Raw genomic sequence first — 21,078 nt, 5'->3', positions numbered from 1 at the left:
AGGGTTATATGTTATCTCCAACATATTATCTAATTTGTCTGTGTGTGGGGGAGGGGGGATTGTTCCTTATATTATTCCCTTAATATAAATAGGCCAGAATTTTCTCAATCCTTCCAGAATATCCACATATCTGGGCAAACAGTGAATTATTTAAGCAGGGAATGACTAGAAAAGGTATTGAATTTAATCTCCTCCCCCCTTTTGGAGGACCAAAGTGAACTTGGCAGAAACAATTTCCTCTTTTAGATGTGAAGATGCATGAAAGGGGGACTGAAAAATAAACCTTGTAAAGTATTATTATCTAGCCCTACTATTTTTATAGGAAGCCGGGATTTCCTGGTCTCATCTATTGGGAGTCATACTTGTTTACTCTGTCAAGCAGTGTAACAGTTTTACAAGTTTGCAAGTTCCAGTTCTTCCTATTTCCACTTTTTATACAAAATAACCTAAATACTTTATTTTCATAAAAGAAATGTAAATTAAATTTAGCCAGTATTATAATAAATCATTTGATAGTCTGATAAAGGCAGGCAGAAATGAATAGCCATCCTTGGAATGGGTAATCAGTGAATTACTGTGAAGCTAATTATTCATGTTAGATTCCATGTGGGCATTATCAAATTATGAAGATGAATTTGTGGATTGATCTTATTTCCAAGTAATTCTAGAGAAAATACTTGAGTTGGACCTCCTATTACAAAATCCTTGGGAAATATAATTTATTCTTAGGTATAATAAAAACAGCATTAAAATAGGCTTTGCATGTTGTCACTGTATGGCATAATTAAACATATGGTGTTAAAAGTTGCACATAATAAAAATCTCAGCTCTAACAGAATGTTCATATACATTTGGAAAGTTCAGGAAGGGGATTTCAATAAACCATATGCTCTTTTAGAGCAGGTTCATACAAGACAGATGAACAGAAATTCCTTACACAAAACTGGAAACAGTCAGCTGAAAAAATACTAAAAGTGTTCGTCAACTGGGCTTCAAAGAAATGTTTTGCATCTCAAGACCTTGTAAATCCAAAACTATTTTATTATTGGAAGCATTTAACGATTTAAAGAGAACACATGAAAAGGAATTTAGCCCTCTAAGTTCTGACATTTCTCACCTATTTGGCACTAGACTAAAGGCTTTAATTAATTTGTTGCAAAGTTTAGATTCTAAAACAAAAACAATTAAATAATATAAAAGTTCCTTACAATATATTTCTTCAAGTAAGCAGTAAGGTTTTTTTCCCAGCTGGATGAATTTGATAATTGCATATCTGTATGTCATGGCTGATTCAGATTCTTCGCATCAAATGCCACTTTCCCCCCAGCCTACATTTCATCAGTTGCACAAACCTGCATCTAATTTGAACTTTCAGTTAACAGGTTCTGTGATCAGGAAAACCTAACATTTCTTTGCTCATTTTTAAATAAGCACACCCCAGTGTATACTTTTTAACTCTTAAAATAGATAGGCAATGTATTCATTTCAAATCACAGAATGTATAGTAGAAGTTGTGTGCTTCAACAATGTCTTTAAAAGTAGCAAGCCCACAGGATGCAAGCGTCATAAAAAACAGGCATGTTTTATTTGGCCATACAGCTCTAAAGCCATAAGTTCATGGACAGTTGGAAAGACTTTTAAGTAAAAACCTGAAGATATCTACAAAAAGTACAGGTGCACAGATCATACATTTCAGTGTTACAATCTAGCATCTGTTGAAATTGTCCTATAAATCAAAAAGTGATCAAGACCTACTTAAAGGTACAAACAGTAGGAAGCTCCTGCTTAAGTCTTTTCCAAAAGTGCAAATCTTATCAACATGTAAGGTCCCACTGCTATAACATTTATATACTTGATGGCTGCTCCAAGTTTGGGGAACTCTCTCCCATCAAAGTTTCAATTAGTCCCTCTCTGTCCTCTTTCTGCTGGCAAATGGAGACCTTTTTATTTAGGCAGGCCTTTAGTTTTTAATTTATTGGAGAAAAAATTGCTCTTAATGAGATGTGTTGTGTTTGTATTTTTTATTTAGTTTTAAATTGTTTTAACCTTCTGTTTTTAACAGAATTGTTGTTTAATTTTTTAAAAATCATTTGTCACCAACAGTTTTTCCCCCAGCTGTTCTCCGTTTTAACATTATAAACAGCTCGTGAGTCATGTGCTGCGGGAAAGCCAGGCCATTAAATAAATCAATGACATAGAATTGCTGTCCCAGGTAGCATTTTGTCAAATGGGCACATTATTCATCCCACAATTGACTTTGATTTTCAGCTATATTTACTATATTAAGAATATCAACTAATTACCTTTCAGTCTCAGCTTGTTAAGGGAAATGTGTATCATTATTGGTTTTCACACCATTTTCTTACATGTAACAGGCACAAGTGTGGGCATGCACATGCATAAGCACATGACCTGGTCAATTTTATCTGAACATTTTGCCAGTGTTGAGATTTAAGTCGGAAGAGAGGGGATGGAAAATTTCTGGTCGTAAGGAGTCGGGGGAATGCTGAATCGGAGAATCTGTGAGTTGCAGTACAAAAAATTAGCTTTCCTGAACGCTGTGACAACTGTCAAAGCTGAGAATGTATTCTGTTATGACTACAATGGGAGTAGCTACGGAATCAGTTGTGTCTTTTTTTCTTCACCAATTGCTACCGAGTAAAGTTAGAACAGAGTGACTGTGGACTAATGGTTTGAATGTTCAACTAGGACTCCAGGAAATGGGGGTTCAAATCCCCACTCAACCACAGAAACCCACCTGCAGCAAGTGACACTCTCTCAGCATCTCCTCTGAACAAATTTTGCCAAGAAAACCCTGGATAGGTTTGCTTTCAGATCACGACTGGTTGGGAACCATTTTAAGGCACACAACAACAAAGGAAGGCTGCTAGCACAACTTCTGCCAGAGCAGCACAATCCATTCTTTGGGAGGCACAGGATGACAGTTAGGACCTCTAAAATTTAAGTCAAAAACAGTCTCCATACAAACTGTAACCTGGGCATCATCCAGCCCAACCTACCTGTTCCCTTATTTCTTTCAGTTTTTCCACTCTCTTAAGCTTAGTTGCATATTCTTGGGTTTCCTTTAAGCCCATGTCTGTGCATAGTCGGACTAAGAAACGTAAACCTAGAAGTACAATGGTTGCAATATTAATGGCCATTAATGGGCTTAAAAGCAGCTGAACAAATAAGTCTAGCACACTGCCTAGCAACAGTGGCCCACATCCAGTATCTAGCTAAGTGCACTTAATCCCAGTGATTTCAATCTGTTGAGGGTGGAATTTTAACCAATGTATTTATAGAGTGACAATATAATTTAGCAGACATGATAACAGTATTGTAAGAGAGCCAATTTTTCTGCACCAGACTCAAGCAATTAAACTGTGAAAAGGAAAGACATTTGAAGACAGAGAAAGCTGTGGTATTCTACAGAAAATACTTTCCTAAAAGCTGAATGGTAACAATAATAGTTACAAATCATGCCCGCTGGTAGCATGAGTACTCGTCTAATGATACAAGAGAAGAACTAAAGGTAAAATAAATGATAAACCAAATTACAAATGAGCTTAAAATGGTCAGACAATATTTAAATTTTCCATATAATTAATCAATTAACATAAAATGGCCATTTTCAGAGGAATAACCATAGCAATTTTACTACAGTAAAAATTAAAGACTTGTGATACTTTAACGATTAACGATTAATTAATTTATTATGGCAAAACACTTTAGTGAACTAAGAACCAACTTCATCAGAGGCATAAAAATAGCAAATATTTGGGAGCAGGCATGAGTCTAACACTCTTTGTAAACAAAAACAGAATGTCCAGAAATGGCGCATATCTGGTTACAGCTCATTTTGGTTACGGCTCTTGGGAACAATGGTGAAATTTTGAAAAGACATTTTTTCATACCTTACACTGAATGCTTACAAATGTCACTTGCATTTAATCTGCATTTCTAAACATAGCTATGAGGATGTGAGACCCACTGAAAACAGTAGAATTTGCTTCTGGGAAAATATGCCTGGGGTTGCACTCTAAGGCACTATCTGTAAGTAGAAATCGATTCTTGAAATATTACATGAGGTTTCTTGTGGGCAAAGGAGAACCAACATTGCATCCTACTCATTCTAATACAGACTGAGCATCCCTTATCCAGAATTCTGATATTCAAAATATTTTAAAATCTTAAGATTGTTTTCATGGATTGCTGAAATATTGACACCTTTGCTTTCTGATGGTTTATTGACACCTTTGCTTTCTGATTGTTTCATGCACAAAATTATTAAACATATTGTATAAAATGACCTTCATTCTATTTGTATAAGGCATGTATGAAACACAAATAAAGTTTATGTTTAAATAAATATTTAGACTTAAGTCCCATCTCTAAGCTATCTCACTATGCAGAAGTAAATATTTCAAAAACTGGAAAAAACCTAAAATCCAAAACATTTCTGGTCTCAAACATCTATCTATATATATAATAAAAGTGAAATCGGAGTATGTATCAGCGTTTTGATTGGCCTGGCGGAATATGTGCTCGCGTTTTGATTGGCCGCCACTATCCCAGGCCACTGAGACCAACAGGAATGACGGATCTGCACCAAACTTGGCACACTTCATCCCCACGATGCACTTTATGACCTGCTGCCATTTGGGGGAGGATGGACCACAGATGATGGGATTTGCAGTACTTTCAAACACTTTAACTCCCACAGACTACTGCAATGCCCACCAATGATAGAAATGGACCAAACTTGGCACACAGAACTCCTGTCGACCCCTTTACATCCTGATGTATATTGGGGCAGGATGGACCAAGGATGATGGAATTTGCAGTACCTTCCCTCACTTCTTGAGACCACAGCAACTGCCACAAATCACACAACTGAACCAAACCAGGCACACATATCCCAAATGACACACTTCACATGCTGCAGCAGTGTGACGGAGGGTGGACCAAGGATTATGGGATTTGCAGTACATTCATCCAATTCACCTTCCACAAACCACTGTGATGCCCATGAATGACAAAACTGTATCAAACTTGACACGCAGGTGCAGGGTAGCCCACTTTACATCCTGGTGCAGTTTGGGGGAAGAGGGACCGTGGATGAGGGGACTTACAATATCTTCATCACTTCCTGGGACTACTGTGACCCCCACCAATGAGTGATCAAGACCAAACTTGGCACATAGAGCCACCATGGCCCACTCTACATCTTGGTGAGATTTGAAAGAGCTTGGACCTTGGATGATGGGACTTGCAGTATATTCATTCACTTCCTGAGACCACTGTCACCCCCATCAATGTCTCATCAAGACCAAACTTCAAACAGAGAACACCCAGGACTCACTCTACACCCAGGTGCAGTTTGGAGGATGATGGACCATGGACGATGGGACTTCCAATACCTTCACTCACTTCCTGAGAGCACCGCGACCCACACAAATGACTGATCAAGACCAAACATGGTACATGGAGCCCTCATGACCTATTCTACATACTGGCTCTGTTTGGAGGGGGATGGACACTGGACGATGGGACTTGCATATGGGAGTTGGAGCTCACCCGCACCCACTGAACCCAGCTGACATTGGATATAGGCTACACTTGGAACACAGGCAAACAATGCCTTTCTCAAATGACCCGGGCACCGCCGGGTCTCCAAGCTAGTGTTAAATAAAGAATACTCAACTTGTAATAGGAATGTTCTTGAGAAATTACAGTTCCTTCCACTGACTAAAATATAGAAGCCCTACTCATGCAGAAACAGCTTGAGTACCATAAAGCTGACAGAGGACAAAAGACAACACAATGTTTACTATAATAATAATAATAATAATAATAATAATAATAATAATAATAATAATAATAATAATAATAAGTTTATTTATATCCCGCCTCCATCTGCCCCGAAGGGGACTCGGGGCGGCTTACAGCAAAATCGGATACAAAACAATACAAAATAAAATATGAAACATCAGAGAACAAAACAAGTAATAATATATACACAGCAACCGAAAAAAACAAAAAAAACCACACAACACGGTATTAAAACATCGAATTAAAAACAATGAGGTTGCAATAGTGGATAAGCAAGGTGCACATTATAATAGCACTGAAGTATAATGGTTGGATTGTAGGAACTGCTAAATTGTAAGGCAAACTGTCATATCCAAATCGTACTTTTGATCTTAAGGGGTATCTAAACTGGAGAATCAATGTAGTTTGACACCACTTTAACTGAGATGGCTCAATGCTATGGAATCCAGGGAGTTGTAGTTTGGTTATGCTTCAGCATTATTTGACAGGGAAAGCTAAAGACCTTGTAAAATGACAACTCCCACGATTCCATAGCCTTAAGCCATGGAAGTTAAAGTGGCGTCAAACTGCATTAATTTTATATTGTGCTGGACCCTAAGTCAAAACCTTCCACAAAGGTTATGAAAATTGCATCATAAACTTACATTCAGCATTATCTGGAAATTTTCTGTGAATCATCTTGTAGGTATCAAGAGCTTTTTGGTAGTTACCTGTGAGTCAAATAAAAATTCAATACATGTAAGAGATACTATATCATAAAAAAATTCCTTCATTTTGGGGATGAGGACATTAAAACCACGTAATGTGGGGAAAACCGGGCTTAGCACTTCACATCATTCCCCCCCCCCCCCCCCATCCCCACCTCATGTTGCCTTCATCCCACTCCAGCCAAAGCTATTATTACTAACAGGAAAAAAAATCCCCTACTCACAAGGGTGCTTTTTAAAAAAAGAGCAAAAAAATCAGGAGACCAAGTCACTGGTTATCTGATAATTAAAGACAATATGTGCCATGAAAGGAGGCTTACCACTTCTTCTGTAGCAACTAGCAACCATCAATTGCCACTTCACTTGAGTTGGTCTACAATCAAATATATCATAGTGTTATAAAACTGACGAACCTTCAGCATACATCCCACATGTGAAGAATATTCACCATGAAGTGAATTTTACAAAAAAAAATTCTTACTTGGATGAGAAAGTAAATAATTTGTCTCAAATGTGTGGATAAAATGTGTTATTCATTGGATTTCAGTTACCATGCAAGTTTTCAATCTGGCAAAAACAGGATTTAAAATTATACAATATGCATGGTGGATAGATCCCAACATTTTTGAAAAATAAGACATTCAACTATTTCAGCTGGAGAGAATTAAGCACATATTTAAGAACTGAAGTAGATAAGACAGATACGGATAGATAGACATTAAGAAAAGCATATACTCTTTCACAAAATAACAGAATGCCTGCTACTGGACAAAAGTGAATGAAAAGCTACGAACCACAAATTTAAGATAAGGTGCTATCTGTTGAATATCAGTAGACTTTTTCTTTTAAAAAGTCTACTATTAATTTTGGATTACTAATACATCAATCTACACAAAAATGTTAAATGTCCAGTCCTCTAAAAAAAGACCAAAATGTTACAACTGATATATCAATTCTTTGAAAACTACATAAATGTGAAAATAATAATAATAATTATTTTTATCCTTATTTATTCCTCCCCTTTCTCCCCGTGGGGACTCAAGGCAACTAACACTCCACTTGAGTTTAAAAGGTGCAATGCAAAAGTTAAAAAAACAACTAAATAGTAACAGTGTGGTAAAAAAAATATTAAAATACAATAAATACACTAAAATGGTCTAATATGTGTTCAGGTGTTTGATTTCTATACTGAATCCCAAATGCCAAAGGCTTTGAGTCAGAAGAAAATACTTCCAAAACTTGGTTGAATATTTTGAATTTCATTGAGCTGTCCTATATATTTTCCAATAGGCAAAACATGCCAACGTGAATGATCCAAAGGCTTTATTCAGGATAAATAACCTATTTACTTGAAGAATGTTATTTAGACCACCTAGGTAGATGGAGTCACTCAATGTTGCATTTTTGCTTAAGCTGACAGCTCAACACAACATTTAAACAAATTAAATGTATAAATAATTTAAAAAAGCAACTATTCTATTGTTACATGTTGTTTTTTTACATTAAAGTATTTAATGTAGCATAACTGCAGTGCCTGAAGTCCCCTTACCACTGATACTGGTTTGAATGCACCATTACTTACTGAATAAGTGCTGCTCTTTCAAAGTAGTGAATTGCTTTTTCACAAAATTGTGTGTCAATGTAATAGGCTCCAAGCCATTCAATGACCTCAATGTTTGAAGGGAAATACCGATAGGACTGACAAAATAAAGAAGGTGAAAGAAAACACAGCATTAGTGATAAACAAGATCTTTATTTTGCTTCTGGAATATCTTACTCATGTATGTGTTTAATTCTCCAGATGCTGAAAATATGTAATACATGAATGAGAGCAGTGTGCTAATACCCCAACTAATGCCTAAAGAGAATGTGTCATGTTTTGCCCTCAACAGAAAACGTTTTAGAAGACTTTGCTGAATGGAGTGTCATATTTTCCAGGTGTCTTTTCACCCCAAAACATTTCAGTTTTACAAAACAAAGTAAACACCACAAAATAGATTAATTTTCTTGAAAAATTAATTTTCTCAAAATATTTTGTATTTTGAAGTTCATTTGTAGGATAAGTTTCCTGCTCCTCTATTAAAAGAAGTGTACTTGGAAAGGGGAAAATGACATGAATTTAGAACTATGTTGTTTAGTTTAGATTTTTTTTAAATAACCAAAGCTAAAGCATAATTCACACATAATCCTATGTTTACTCAAACAGAAATCTCATGGTGTATATTAGGGCTTATTTCCTAGTAAGTATGATTAGAACGTCAGCCCTAAAAGTAAAAATACCAAATCATTCCATTTATGCTAAAAAAGCAAGGACTGTGCCACCTCAACCACTGCTTTCCTGTTCAAATAAACAAAAAAACATAGCTGTAGACAACTACCAAAGCAAGAACGGAATAGAATAGTAACTAAATAGCCACTGTATGGTAAAGAACAACATTAATTAGAAGTTTCAAGGTCTCCAGTGGTGCTATAACTAAAAACAGGGAACAAAAAGATATATTTTATATAATTTGCTTTCACTGGGAAAATACCATTTGTATATTGCAAAGTTGATACATGTTGTATCGACAGATTCTCCACATGTGGATTCTACTGTCCAGAGTTTGAATTTTTTTTTAATCCAAAAAGCAAGCCTTGATTTTGCTATTTTATATAAGGGACACCACTTAACTGCACTACTGTATATGAGCATTCACAGATTACTCACGAGCATCTTCATTTATATGGATAGATCATAAATATTGATATGACAGAATCTCTCTCTCTCTCTCTCTCTCTCACACACACACACACACACATTCTGTCATATCAATATTTATAATGGCACAGACCTGTCTGCTTCATATGTGTAACCTGTCATATGAATGTTCTCTATTTTTCAAGGGCTTGTAATGCAATGCTGGGTATTGCTCAAACCATGCTGGGATTTAGAAATTGTTTGTTTTGGGACTTCTGTTTAAATTGTACAAGTTTCTATCTTTCAGTACTGTTTCAAAAAAGCAAAACACAAGCCATCTATATAGGTTAGTAATTTCTTTTAAAGGGGCATCTCTTCTGCACACTAAAAATAAACATCTAAACTCTGTATTTGGTGTTTAAGAAAGTTAGGAAGGTTGTGTGGACACAAGGTGCTATTCCTTGTTGAATGAAATACTATGATATAACAATTGGATTCTGTTCTACTGAATTTAGAAAGTGTTTCATGGGGGTGGAGCTGATCACACTCCACGTTCTGAAGCAGCTGGACAAACTTTAAAATAACAAATTTAGAATAAATGGGAAGTTGCAAGTATGATTATTAAAATCAAATAACAAATGCAATGGATGTGTTTATTTAACCTTCTCCTAAAATAAGCTACCTCAAATTCCCTCTCAATGTTTTGCCACACTGCCTGTGTGCAAGGACACTATATATATAGTCTTTCAATGTCTAGGAACATTGCATTACATTACATATAAGGCATCATACATCACTTTCACAAGAAATGTAACCTTTATACCATCTGCAGTAAAGTAAACTCAACATTTCTGCATCTATTTCCTGATGAAGTTTTTATCTTATCCAACCTTTTTATCCCTGATTTATTAAAATACTGACAGTATTTTGTACCTATAGAATTATAATCTGAAAAAACACATACCTCAAAATAATATTGAAAAGCTTGTGACTTATCGCCTTCATTATCATAGAGTTCCCCAAGCTTTGCCAATGCATGTGAGTCTGTTGGAACAACACTGATGAGCTGCATAAGCCACTCAATTGCCTGATTTGGATCCTCCATTAATTCATATCTGCATTATGTTCAGCTAAGAAATCTAAGTGTAATTTTGACACACACAAATTCCAATGAAATATTTACATCAGCTACAACTGAGATACAATATAATTCCCATGTCCACAGGGGATATGCTCTGAGATTCCCTATAGATATAACTAAAACTGTGGATAATGGTGAATGTTCTTTTCTTATTATACTTTGGATGAAATCATCCTATAGAATTGAACTAGAAGACCAAAAGAAGCCCCCAAAACACTCCTGAAAGGGAATTTTTTGGAGCATAAGTGAAACCATGGATATCGAATCATATTGTATATATAAAAAAATCAATATCTGAAATGTTTGACTCTATTTCTTGAAAAGATACATGCTTGCTATCTGGAAAAGAACCTGGGCGCTATTTCGAAGGATAGCGTGTAGCTTCAGAAAAGAATCCAATGCTTCATCTAATCTGTTCAGTTTTTTTAATGTTAAACCTACAAGAAAGGTAAACGAAACAAGAAGTTTCAACACATTTTCATGATAGAGGAGCACACTTAATATGGGAAAAGAAACATAATCACTCCCAAAGTAGGAATTATTTTTCAGATCGTTCATTCCCTTGTACCAAATATTACAATAAACTGATGAGGGCATAAGAAGTTAAGAGGTTCGCATCTTATGCAGATGTTCCGTTGCCTGGACATACTGTGTCAGGCAACAATCCTATTGGCTTCTGTGGTTATAAATGAAGCATAAAATGAGGATCAGAACAAAGTATTGTTTTTCCCTGCTATCTTTAAACTGTCAACATTCACTAATGCCATTATTAGCCTGCCTATTTGTTAGCCTTGAACGGAATATTAAAATACACAACCCAGTGTCTTGGTTTTTAGGCCTGTTTCTAGGGTTATTTAGGGCTCCTATTCAGAAAAATGGATTGGAAAGATCGAATCAACTCTAGTTTCTTAGATATGGTGATGATTTTCTGTGGGAGAGCAGCTGGTAGATAACATATGTTCTGTATCTCAAAAACTAGAACTAAGATTTATTTATTTATTTATTTCCAATATTTATATCCCGCCCTTCTCACTCGAAGGGACTCAGGGCGGCTTACAACACTGGCACAATTAGGTGCCTATACAAAATCAATCAACAATACATAAAATCAGTTAAAAACTATTAAATACAGTATAAAATTACAGTATATAAATTTTAAAAATACGTATGCTCAGATCCGTTCGTCCGAAAACCTCGTGCTTTATCCCTAAGTCAGTCTTTATCGTTTATTCGTTAAAAGCCTGGGCACATAGCTATGTTTTTAGGGCTCTTCTAAAGCCCAAAAGAGTTGGAACTTGTCTAATATCTCTGGGGAGGGTGTTCCACAGCTGGGGAGCCACCACCGAGAAGGCCCTGTCCCTTGTTCCACCAGTCGCGCTTGCGAGGCAGGCGGGACCGAGAGCAGGGCCTCTCCAGATGATCTTAAGGATCTTGCTGGCTTGTAGGAAGAGATACGTTTGGACAAGTAGACTGGGCCAGAACCGTTTAGGGCTTTATAGGTCAAAACCAGAACTTTGAATTGGGCTTGGTAGCATATCGGCAGCCTGTGGAGCTGGCTTAGCAGGGGGGTAGTACGCTAATAGGGGGGGAACTGGTGCCATTTTTGGAATCAGTAGGTCAAATATACCCAGAAACAGGTCTAACATTTTAGACACCAAAATGAGTGTTGGCCAGTGTGTGCTCTGCTAACTGTCCACAGAATGTAGGTAAGATTTTTAAGGAGCTATTGCCAATATTCATGTCAGCACTTATCTTGTGTAGATATTTCCAACCCAATCTTTTGTCATATAATGAGATAACTGGGAAAGCACTGATTTTATTTTGTTCATTTATTTGGTTTTAGATATTTTATAGGTAACTCATATATTTTGGATTATCACTAAATTGTTGTCATTCATTGTTATAATAATAAATAATAATAATAATAATAAAAAATTTGTATGCTGCCTCCATCTTCCCAGCAGGGGACTCGGGGTGGTTCACACGGGGAACAAGCCCTATATAATCACATAAAATCATAAAATAACAATTTAGACATCAGACAACACAATTTAAAAACAATTTAAACAAGCCATAGTTAAAATCGACATAGTGAAAATGTTAAACAATCATCCAGGCATTAAAGGTCCAATATAGGATAACATCTGGGAGATAATCAAAACTGATTTAGGGAGTGTCTATTACAAATAGCAAATACATCAAATAGATACAACAGGTAGGGAAGATAAATCTGAACGGGAATCAAACTAAAAAGTAAGTAGAGCAAGTTTCAGTGTAGATATGGACCAGGTTATAACAGACTTGTTTACTCAAAAGCACAACAGAACAGCCATGTTTTTAATTGCTTCTGGAAGACGGTAAGGGTTGTTATGGACTTCTTCAGTGAACTCTAGTTAGCTGCACTATCAATCTTGAGTACATACTGCCCTAGCTATTTCTCCCATCTCTCTAAGACTCCTATATCAGACTACAGCACAAGTACTTTTGACTTACCAATATTATAAAGTGCTTCAGTGCAAGACGAATCATTCCTTAGAGCTTCTTTATAAAACTCTGCTGCCTTCTCATAGTCTCCATTTACAAAAATGGTATTTCCTTTATTTGTGAGAGCAGCTGGGTTGTATCTATCAGTATTTACAGCTAAATCTGAATAAGTGCTGGCCTGGGTAACTTCATTTTCCTAAAATAAACACAAACAGTTTACTACCGGTAAGAAGTTGAGAGACAGGCTATCTCAAAATAAATACAAGAACAAATACAAGTCACAGGGGGCACCTCGTCAACTGCAGTAGAGAGACCCAACTCCTCTACATCAGAGTGCGGTTTGGTGGTTTCAGGCATAACTTCTACAGGCAGAACCAGAGGAGAGAACTCCATGGATGCCAATTTTGGCATTGGAGGTTCAGCAATCAGAGCGGGTTCGCTCTTGGGATTCTCGAGGATCATGCCTCTCGGCCAGCTTTTTGACCTTTTTCTTTCCGGCCTCCTTGGCTTCGTAAGCCTTCTCCAAAGTTAGGGTTTTTTTCAGGCGATAAAGTAGGCTCTTTAGACTTCATCTTTTCAGAGCAGGAAGCAGTGGCTTCTTCAGCTGAATGTTTCCTATTCCTCCTTCACATAAGTTGAAGGAGGAATAGGCTTCTCAGAGCATTTCGCAATAGAAGCCAAAACTGAGGAAGAAGGCAATAAGGCTTGTTGGCAAAGAGAGGATTTTCCCTCACCTGGAGGGTGAAGCCTGGCAGCGGGTGCAGGACGGAACAACATGCCCCTTGCCCAGGCAAAGGAGGCACTTAAAGGAGTGCCCATCCATGTCAGGGAGCTTCCCACCACACTGTTTGCACTTTTTAAAAATAATGTTTTATTGAAAATTTCCATTGAAACAATAAAAAGGGAGAAAATAAAGGGAAGGGAAGAGAAGGTTAGGGTAGTGGTTCTGTTACGGGGTTGGGGTTGTGCAAGGATAATAGGGGGGTGGTCTGTACGGCAATCTGTTGACTTTCATTCTCTTTCTCCGAGATTTACAAATGATCATTTGTTTTTGGTTCTTCTTTTCATACATCCCATCCATTTTTACTCTATGTACAAGACTATTTTCTATATGTCTTTTTTATTGTCTATAGTATCATTTTCATTTTTTATTGTTTCATGTAATATTTAACTATTGTCCAGTCTGTAGGTTGTTTTGGGACTCCCCGATTGTTTTTCAATTGTTGAGTTAGATTGTCCATACTTATAATGTCTAATATTTTTAGTAGCCATTCATTTGTTGAGGGTATTTCTTTAAGTTTCCAGGTCTTTGCATACATTATTCTTGCAGCCGTTACCAGGTAATTAGATAGAATTTCTTTATTTCTTTCAACTTCAAAATCAGTGATGCCTAAGAGGAAGTATTCTGGTTTTATTTGGATTCTTATATTTAGCATTTCCTGAATTTTTTCATAAATATTTTTCCAATCATTAGCACTAGGCCATAAACCCTGTATTCACTAGCATGAGAGTGCGAGCAAACATGGGAATCTCATGAAGAGCAAACTGGAAGACTCTCTTTTACTGAACAGAAGAGCAAATTAAAGAATTTTTCCATTAGTAGAGTCTGAAGACTAACGAGTTCAAAGAGCAAAGGTTCCTGAACCCAGCTACAGCGCAGATTAAGGGAACTGAGGGATTTTGGTGGCAACTCAGGATAGTGGACAGGGCAACCGCCAAAACTTTTCTGCCTAGTGATTCTAGAAGGTTCTGAACAGTGCTCTGCAAGTTTGCAGAATACCCAATTGAGTAATTAAAAGACCACAAAAAAGAAACCTGTTTTTGAAAAACATTTTGAAAACAAATATGCTAGTCCCCAGGGTCCTGGGTGCAGCCTGTGAGCTTCACTTTGCCAAGTTGTGACTTAGAGAGACTTGTTTTTTGGTAAATGTTCAAACCGGCCAGAAGGAATGGCTGTTACAGTACAGTACCCCCATCCTGTACTCTATAGCTTATATCTCATAATTGATGTGAAGGGGATCTGACTATGGAAACGTATTTAAAATGCTGGGAAAATACCCCAGGTCTAGTCCAAATCAGTCTCTTTACGGCCATTGGTTTTAAAAGAAAAAAACAACTGTGTTACAGTTCTTCCACAAATTATTTAGTTTGGCTCTTAGAAATATAATGGATGTGCTCCTTTGGGATGTTAATACTTGCAAATTGAGCAGAAAAAGGAATGTCAGAAAAAGTAACCACATCAAAGAATCACAGAAGAATTTTCCCCAGCTATTTGAAGGACATATGTGAAGCTTTCCCAAGGCTAAGAATAATAAATGATGTTTAAAAATGGTATCACAAGTATTTCCCTCTAAAGTTACAAATATCTATATGAGAATGAGAATGATGATTAGTATGGGTCTTCTCTTTATGCTCAAGGATCTTGATACTAAGGCAATTTCCAAATTTATCCAAACAATATAGATAAAAGTATCAGGTTGTTTGGCTCCAAATTAATAATCTATGCTTCTCAGTGATACTCTTGAATAACACAGAAATCTAAGATGCGACTCATCATTCGTATTATCATTTCTTATATGGAGGATAGGGTACAGAAAGGAAGTAAAGATACTGAACTCACAACAGTGTTCCTTTCTCCTTCGTCTAACACTGATGATTTATTGTTAGATATTGTTAGATTTATTGATAGAATATTCTTATTCTATTGTCAGAATGAATTTCAGCCTTTGGGGTGGGGGTATGATTGAAACACTCTACTTTATCCATCATCATATCTGGCATTTTACGATGATGCTGCTTACAAGAATTCAGTGAAGTCAGTTACCACAACAAATCAGTGGAACAGAAAAGTAGCAATGAATTCACTGTTCTTTGTACATTACTGGTATAGACATACAGAGCTTCTGAAATTTTATCTTGTTCACTTTAGTATCAGAAGATCAAGTTACTAAATCCTTTCCTTATATTAGGAAATTTCAAAAAATAAAAATGGAATCTGATGTTTAACTGTGAAATTTATTTCATAGGTGTCTTCCCAAAATACTATTCATTATATTTTAAGACAAACCAAATAGAAACATCTACTGAGGCTGAATACCCTCAGACTTAAGTTAATGAGTACCATCCCAAGAAGTCACTTACCAAGAAATAAAGAAAGGAAAGATTTGTTGCAGCTGCACTTTTAACTCTGCTGTCTTTTTTCTCAAACATCTTTAATGTCTCCACAGCCTAGAAGTAAGTAAGAAAGTATTCATATTGAAAAACCATTTAGACAGGGGTTGCTGAACTTTTGTTGTAGGAAACCATGTAAAATAAATTCTTAGTTCAGGATATTGTGACTGTTCAGTCAGTGCAGTGTCAATTCACAATACTGCATTATTTAACAGCAACATATGAAACAGGTATTTCAGCATAACCATTCAGATCATACTATTTGCCAGTGAAGTGAAAGGAACTTTCTTCAAAGTAAATGTTCTCTGGGACAAAGAGTCATAGCTCTCCCTAGCAGTTCTGTGGGCAAAAGGGCAAAACAAGTCTGAGTAAACCTGCATAAGACTGACAATTTCCTATGGCAAGTCATGATGAACAAATATAAAAATTGGTGCGAACACCTCCTTGGCATATAGACAGAACTGAAATTATTCTAAAGATGTGTGCATTTCCAAATATTACTGTCACTTTACAACAGTTGCTTCTAATTCTACAGGAACACTACTCCTATTTTCTGTTTTGTGATGTTTTCTGTTTTGTTTCTGTTCTGTTTTCATCCCTCCTCCCCGTTGTAGGACATGGCTCTACAAGGGCCGGAAAAATAGTACAGGTCAATAACTGGCTCAGAAAATGGTGTCAAGAGGAGCATTTTGGCTTCCTTGACCATGGTCTACTCTTCCAAGAGGATGGACTACTGGCAAGCGATGGGGTGCATCTCACACAAGTAGGAAAACATCTTTTTGCACACAGACTCACAAACCTCATCAGGCGCACTTTAAACTAAATCCACTGGGGGAGGGGAACAACAGCCTGGCGAACACTATATTACCCACGACCACAGGGAACCGCCGTAAGGCTAAACGGAGGGCTGCACAAACACAGCAAGGACCAAGTACAGAGAGCACAATAATCCCAAATAAACAGTTCGAGGGGAGGTCACAGGGGCTTACATGTCTTTACACTAATGCTCAGAGCATGGGAAATAAGCAAGACGAACTCCAACTCCTAGCACAGCACCACACATACGATGTCATAGGCATCACTGAAACCTGGTGGGATGACTCCCATCACTGGAATTTAACCATTGAGGGCTATAACCTCTTTCACAGAAATAGAACAAAGGGGAGAGGAGGGGGAGTAGCTTTATATGTCAAAAACAGTTACGTTGCAGAAGAAATGCAAGACTGTAATCCGGGAAACCAGCTTGAAAGCATCTGGATAAGAATCAAGGGAACCGGGACTCAAAAAGATCTTGTCGTGGGTGTCTACTACAGACCTCCGAGTCAGGATGAAGGACTTGATGAAGCCTTCTGTCAACAGCTGACCAAACAGCAGATAATTTTATGGTCCAGAAGGTAGAAGAGGCAACAAGGGGATCAGCAACTCTTGATCTAATCTTAACAAATGTGGAAGACCTGATCAATACAGTTGAAGTGGTTGGATCCTTAGGGGCAAGTGACCATGTGCTCCTGCAGTTTGCAATACAAAGGAATGCTGAAACTAAGACAAGTCAAACACGGATTCTGGACTTTAAGAGAGCTGACTTCCAAAAAATGAAGGAATTACTGAGCGGCATTCCATGGACGCCGATATTAAAAAACAAGGGAGTTAAGGATGGATGGGAGTTTTTCAAAAGTGAAATACTCAAGGCGCAAATGCAAACAGTGCCAACAAAGAAGAAAAATAAGACAAGTGCAAAGAAGCCAGAATGGATGTCCAAAGAACTTCTAACTGAGCTAAAGCTCAAAAGTGACATGCACAAGAAGTGGAAAAGGGGAGAAATCACCAAAGAAGAATTCAAACGTATAGCCAACTCCTGTAGGGAAAAGGTTCGCAAGGCTAAAGCGCAAAATGAGCTCAGGCTTGCCAGGGACATAAAAAACAACAAAAAAGGTTTTTTTGCTTATGTTGGTAGAAAAAGGAAGAAAAAGGAGGCGATAGGGCCACTGCAAGGAGTAGATGGGGTGATGGTGACAGGGGATAGGGAAAAGGCAGAACTGCTTAATGCCTTCTTTGCCTCGGTCTTCTCACAAAAAGAAAGCCATCTTCAACCTCAGCAACATGGAATGGACGAAGGATTGGGGGAAATCCAACCCCAAATAGGGAAACAAGTTGTCCAGGAACACCTGGCCACTCTAAACGAATTCAAGTCCCCAGGGCCAGATCAGCTACATCCAAGAGTATTGAAGGAACTAGCGGAAGTTATTTCAGAACCACTGGCAATCATCTTCGAGAGTTCTTGGAGAACAGGAGAAGTCCCAGCAGATTGGAGGAGGGCGAATGTGGTCCCTATCTTCAAGAAGGGAAAAAAGAACAACCCAAACAATTACCGTCCGGTCAGCCTCACATCGATACCAGGCAAAATTCTGGAAAAGATCATTAAGGGAGTGGTCTGCAAACACTTAGAAACAAATGCGGTCATTGCTAATAGTCAACACGGATTTACCAAAAACAAGTCATGCCAGACTAATCTGATCTCTTTTTTCGATAGAGTTACGAGTTGGGTCGATACAGGGAATGCCGTGGATGTAGCCTACCTGGATTTCAGTAAGGCCTTCGACAAAGTCCCCCACGACCTTCTGGCAAACAAACTAGTAAAATGTGGGCTAGACAAAACTACGGTTAGGTGGATCTGTAATTGGCTAAGCGAACGAACCCAAAGGGTGCTCACCAATGCGTCGTCTTCATCATGGAAAGAAGTGGCAAGTGGAGTGCCGCAGGGCTCCGTCCTGGGCCCGGTTCTGTTCAACATCTTTATTAACGACTTAGACGAAGGGTTAGAAGGCACGATCATCAAGTTTGCAGATGACACCAAACTCGGAGGGATAGCTAACACTCCAGAAGACAGGAGCAGAATTCAAAACGATCTTGACAGACTAGAGAGATGGGCCGAAACTAACAAAATGAAGTTCAACAGGGACAAATGCAAGATACTTCACTTCGGCAGAAAAAATGGAAATCAAAGATACAGAATGGGGGACGCCTGGCTTGACAGCAGTGTGTGCGAAAAAGATCTTGGAGTCCTCGTGGACAACAAGTTAAACATGAGCCTACAATGTGATGCGGCAGCTAAAAAAGCCAATGGGATTTTGGCCTGCATCAATAGGGGAATAACGTCTAGATCCAGGGAAGTCATGCTCCCCCTCTATTCTGCCTTGGTCAGACCACACCTGGAATACTGTGTCCAGTTTTGGGCACCGCAGATGAAGGGAGATGCTGACAAGCTGGAAAGCGTCCAGAGGAGGGCGACTAAAATGATTAAGGGTCTGGAGAACAAGCCCTATGAGGAGCGGCTTAAAGAGCTGGGCATGTTTAGCCTGCAGAAGAGAAGGCTGAGAGGAGACATGATAGCCATGTACAAATATGTGAGGGGAAGTCATAGGGAGGAGGGAGCAAGCTTATTTTCTGCTGCCCTGCAGACTAGGACACGGAACAATGGCTTCAAACTACAGGAAAGGAGATTCCACCTGAACATCAGGAAGAACTTCCTCACTGTGAGGGCTGTTCGGCAGTGGAACTCTCTCCCCCGGGCCGTGGTGGAGGCTCCTTCTTTGGAGGCTTTTAAGCAGAGGCTGGATGGCCATCTGTCGGGGGTGCTTTGAATGCGATTTCCTGCTTCTTAGCGGGGGGTTGGACTAGATGGCCCTTGAGGTCTCTTCCAACTCTACTATTCTATGATTCTATGATTCTATGACTACTGATTCTGGGTCTAACAGAATATCTCTGTAACAGCAGTATCTCTTAAGCTAAGATTAATATTTCAATTTTAAATACCATATGCTGTCTGCTGTCTAAGTTATTTCTTATTTATTATGACCTCAAGGCAAAATCATCATAGAGTTTTCTTTGCCAGATTTATTCAGAGTGGTTTGCCTTTGTCTTCTTTTGAGGCTGAGAGAGTGTGATTGCCCAAGGTTAGCCAGTGGATTTCTATGGACATTTATAGTCCAGTGCTCAAACAAGTACATCACATGGGTATCAAGCTATACATACCAATCTCAAATAGCACTAGAAATTGGATTTTAATAGAATTTACTTTCTGAGGATTAATCCATTCCCTATTTAAAATAATTTAAAAGCCGCTCTGAGTCCCCTTTGAGGTGAGAAGGGTGGGGTACAAATATGACAAATAATAAATAATAATGTTATACATACAATTACAAATGCTATACAGTATTTGTTTGGACCATACAAAAAACAAACAAGAATAGCAACCAAAATGGCATGCCACTATGTATAGCAATCTAATTTGGGTTCTCCTGACTTTCCTTACCTTACTTAATCTAGTAACTGCAATACTTTCTAATAGAACTCTTGTTGTATTAGGACACTTTGTGGATTTGCAGACATTTTGAACAATATTACAGACAAGATTGCAACATGCAAAGAACATGATTTAAAGTTCAAATCTTCACTCCTTTTTCCTGATTTTAAGTATTTTGTCTAGTGAAGAAATTCAGATTATCGCAAAATGTCCAGCTCTGTCTTTTTAATTGGTATAATTACCACAATAGTTTTTAAAGTCTTTTTCATCAATATAGCTGCCTCTGCATTTTTCTCAAAGAATATTGTTACCAAAAGATAAATTAGGGTAAAATAAGTGTTTTGTAAATGATTTATTTCCCTACAGTGTTGAAAAATGTTTACCATAACAGCATATGTTGCTGCCACTGCATTTTGCACACCAAAGACTACACCTCTTCTTTCATTTACAACTTGAACTTAATCCCTTTTGTAATATAAAAAACCGATTACATATCACTGGGCTGTTTCTGTCTACCCCTCACCCCCCAGAAGTTTATGAAGCCCAACATTTCAGTTACTTATTATGAAGTGAATGTATCTTAGAGTAATGAGTCAAGTATGTGAAATACATACTAGTTTTGTACTTTCCAGCACAAAGTACATTAGTGTCTTAATTTATGAGGTGCAAAAGAGAGCATATGCAAAGCCCTTGGAACGAGCTCATGTTTATTGCTCCCCAGCAAGCCACTTAGAAAGTGCATGCTACAGTCACAGCAGAAACC

At 37.8% G+C, this 21,078-nt stretch overlaps 1 protein-coding gene across 3 annotated transcripts in view; it reads right to left on the bottom strand.

Annotated features, from left to right (window-relative positions):
• The window catches only part of ift88 (intraflagellar transport 88), a 47,776-nt gene that overhangs the window by 8,175 nt on the left and 18,523 nt on the right, over window positions 1–21,078 (bottom strand). For all 3 annotated transcript variants that reach the window (XM_003219248.4, XM_008107989.3, XM_008107988.3), the window contains 8 exons: window positions 15,983–16,069; window positions 12,851–13,037; window positions 10,686–10,794; window positions 10,181–10,331; window positions 8,122–8,237; window positions 6,860–6,912; window positions 6,477–6,542; window positions 3,021–3,127 (listed from right to left, as the gene is read on the bottom strand). In XM_003219248.4, the coding sequence (XP_003219296.1) occupies window positions 3,021–3,127; window positions 6,477–6,542; window positions 6,860–6,912; window positions 8,122–8,237; window positions 10,181–10,331; window positions 10,686–10,794; window positions 12,851–13,037; window positions 15,983–16,069 (876 nt within the window). The remainder of the gene's footprint in view (window positions 1–3,020; window positions 3,128–6,476; window positions 6,543–6,859; window positions 6,913–8,121; window positions 8,238–10,180; window positions 10,332–10,685; window positions 10,795–12,850; window positions 13,038–15,982; window positions 16,070–21,078) is intronic.

The sequence above is a fragment of the Anolis carolinensis genome, chromosome 3 (genome assembly GCF_035594765.1).
Source record: "Anolis carolinensis isolate JA03-04 chromosome 3, rAnoCar3.1.pri, whole genome shotgun sequence".
Lineage (NCBI taxonomy): Eukaryota > Metazoa > Chordata > Lepidosauria > Squamata > Dactyloidae > Anolis > Anolis carolinensis.
Note: the sequence above shows the minus strand (reverse complement) of the source record. Positions and strands in the feature narration are given on the sequence as shown.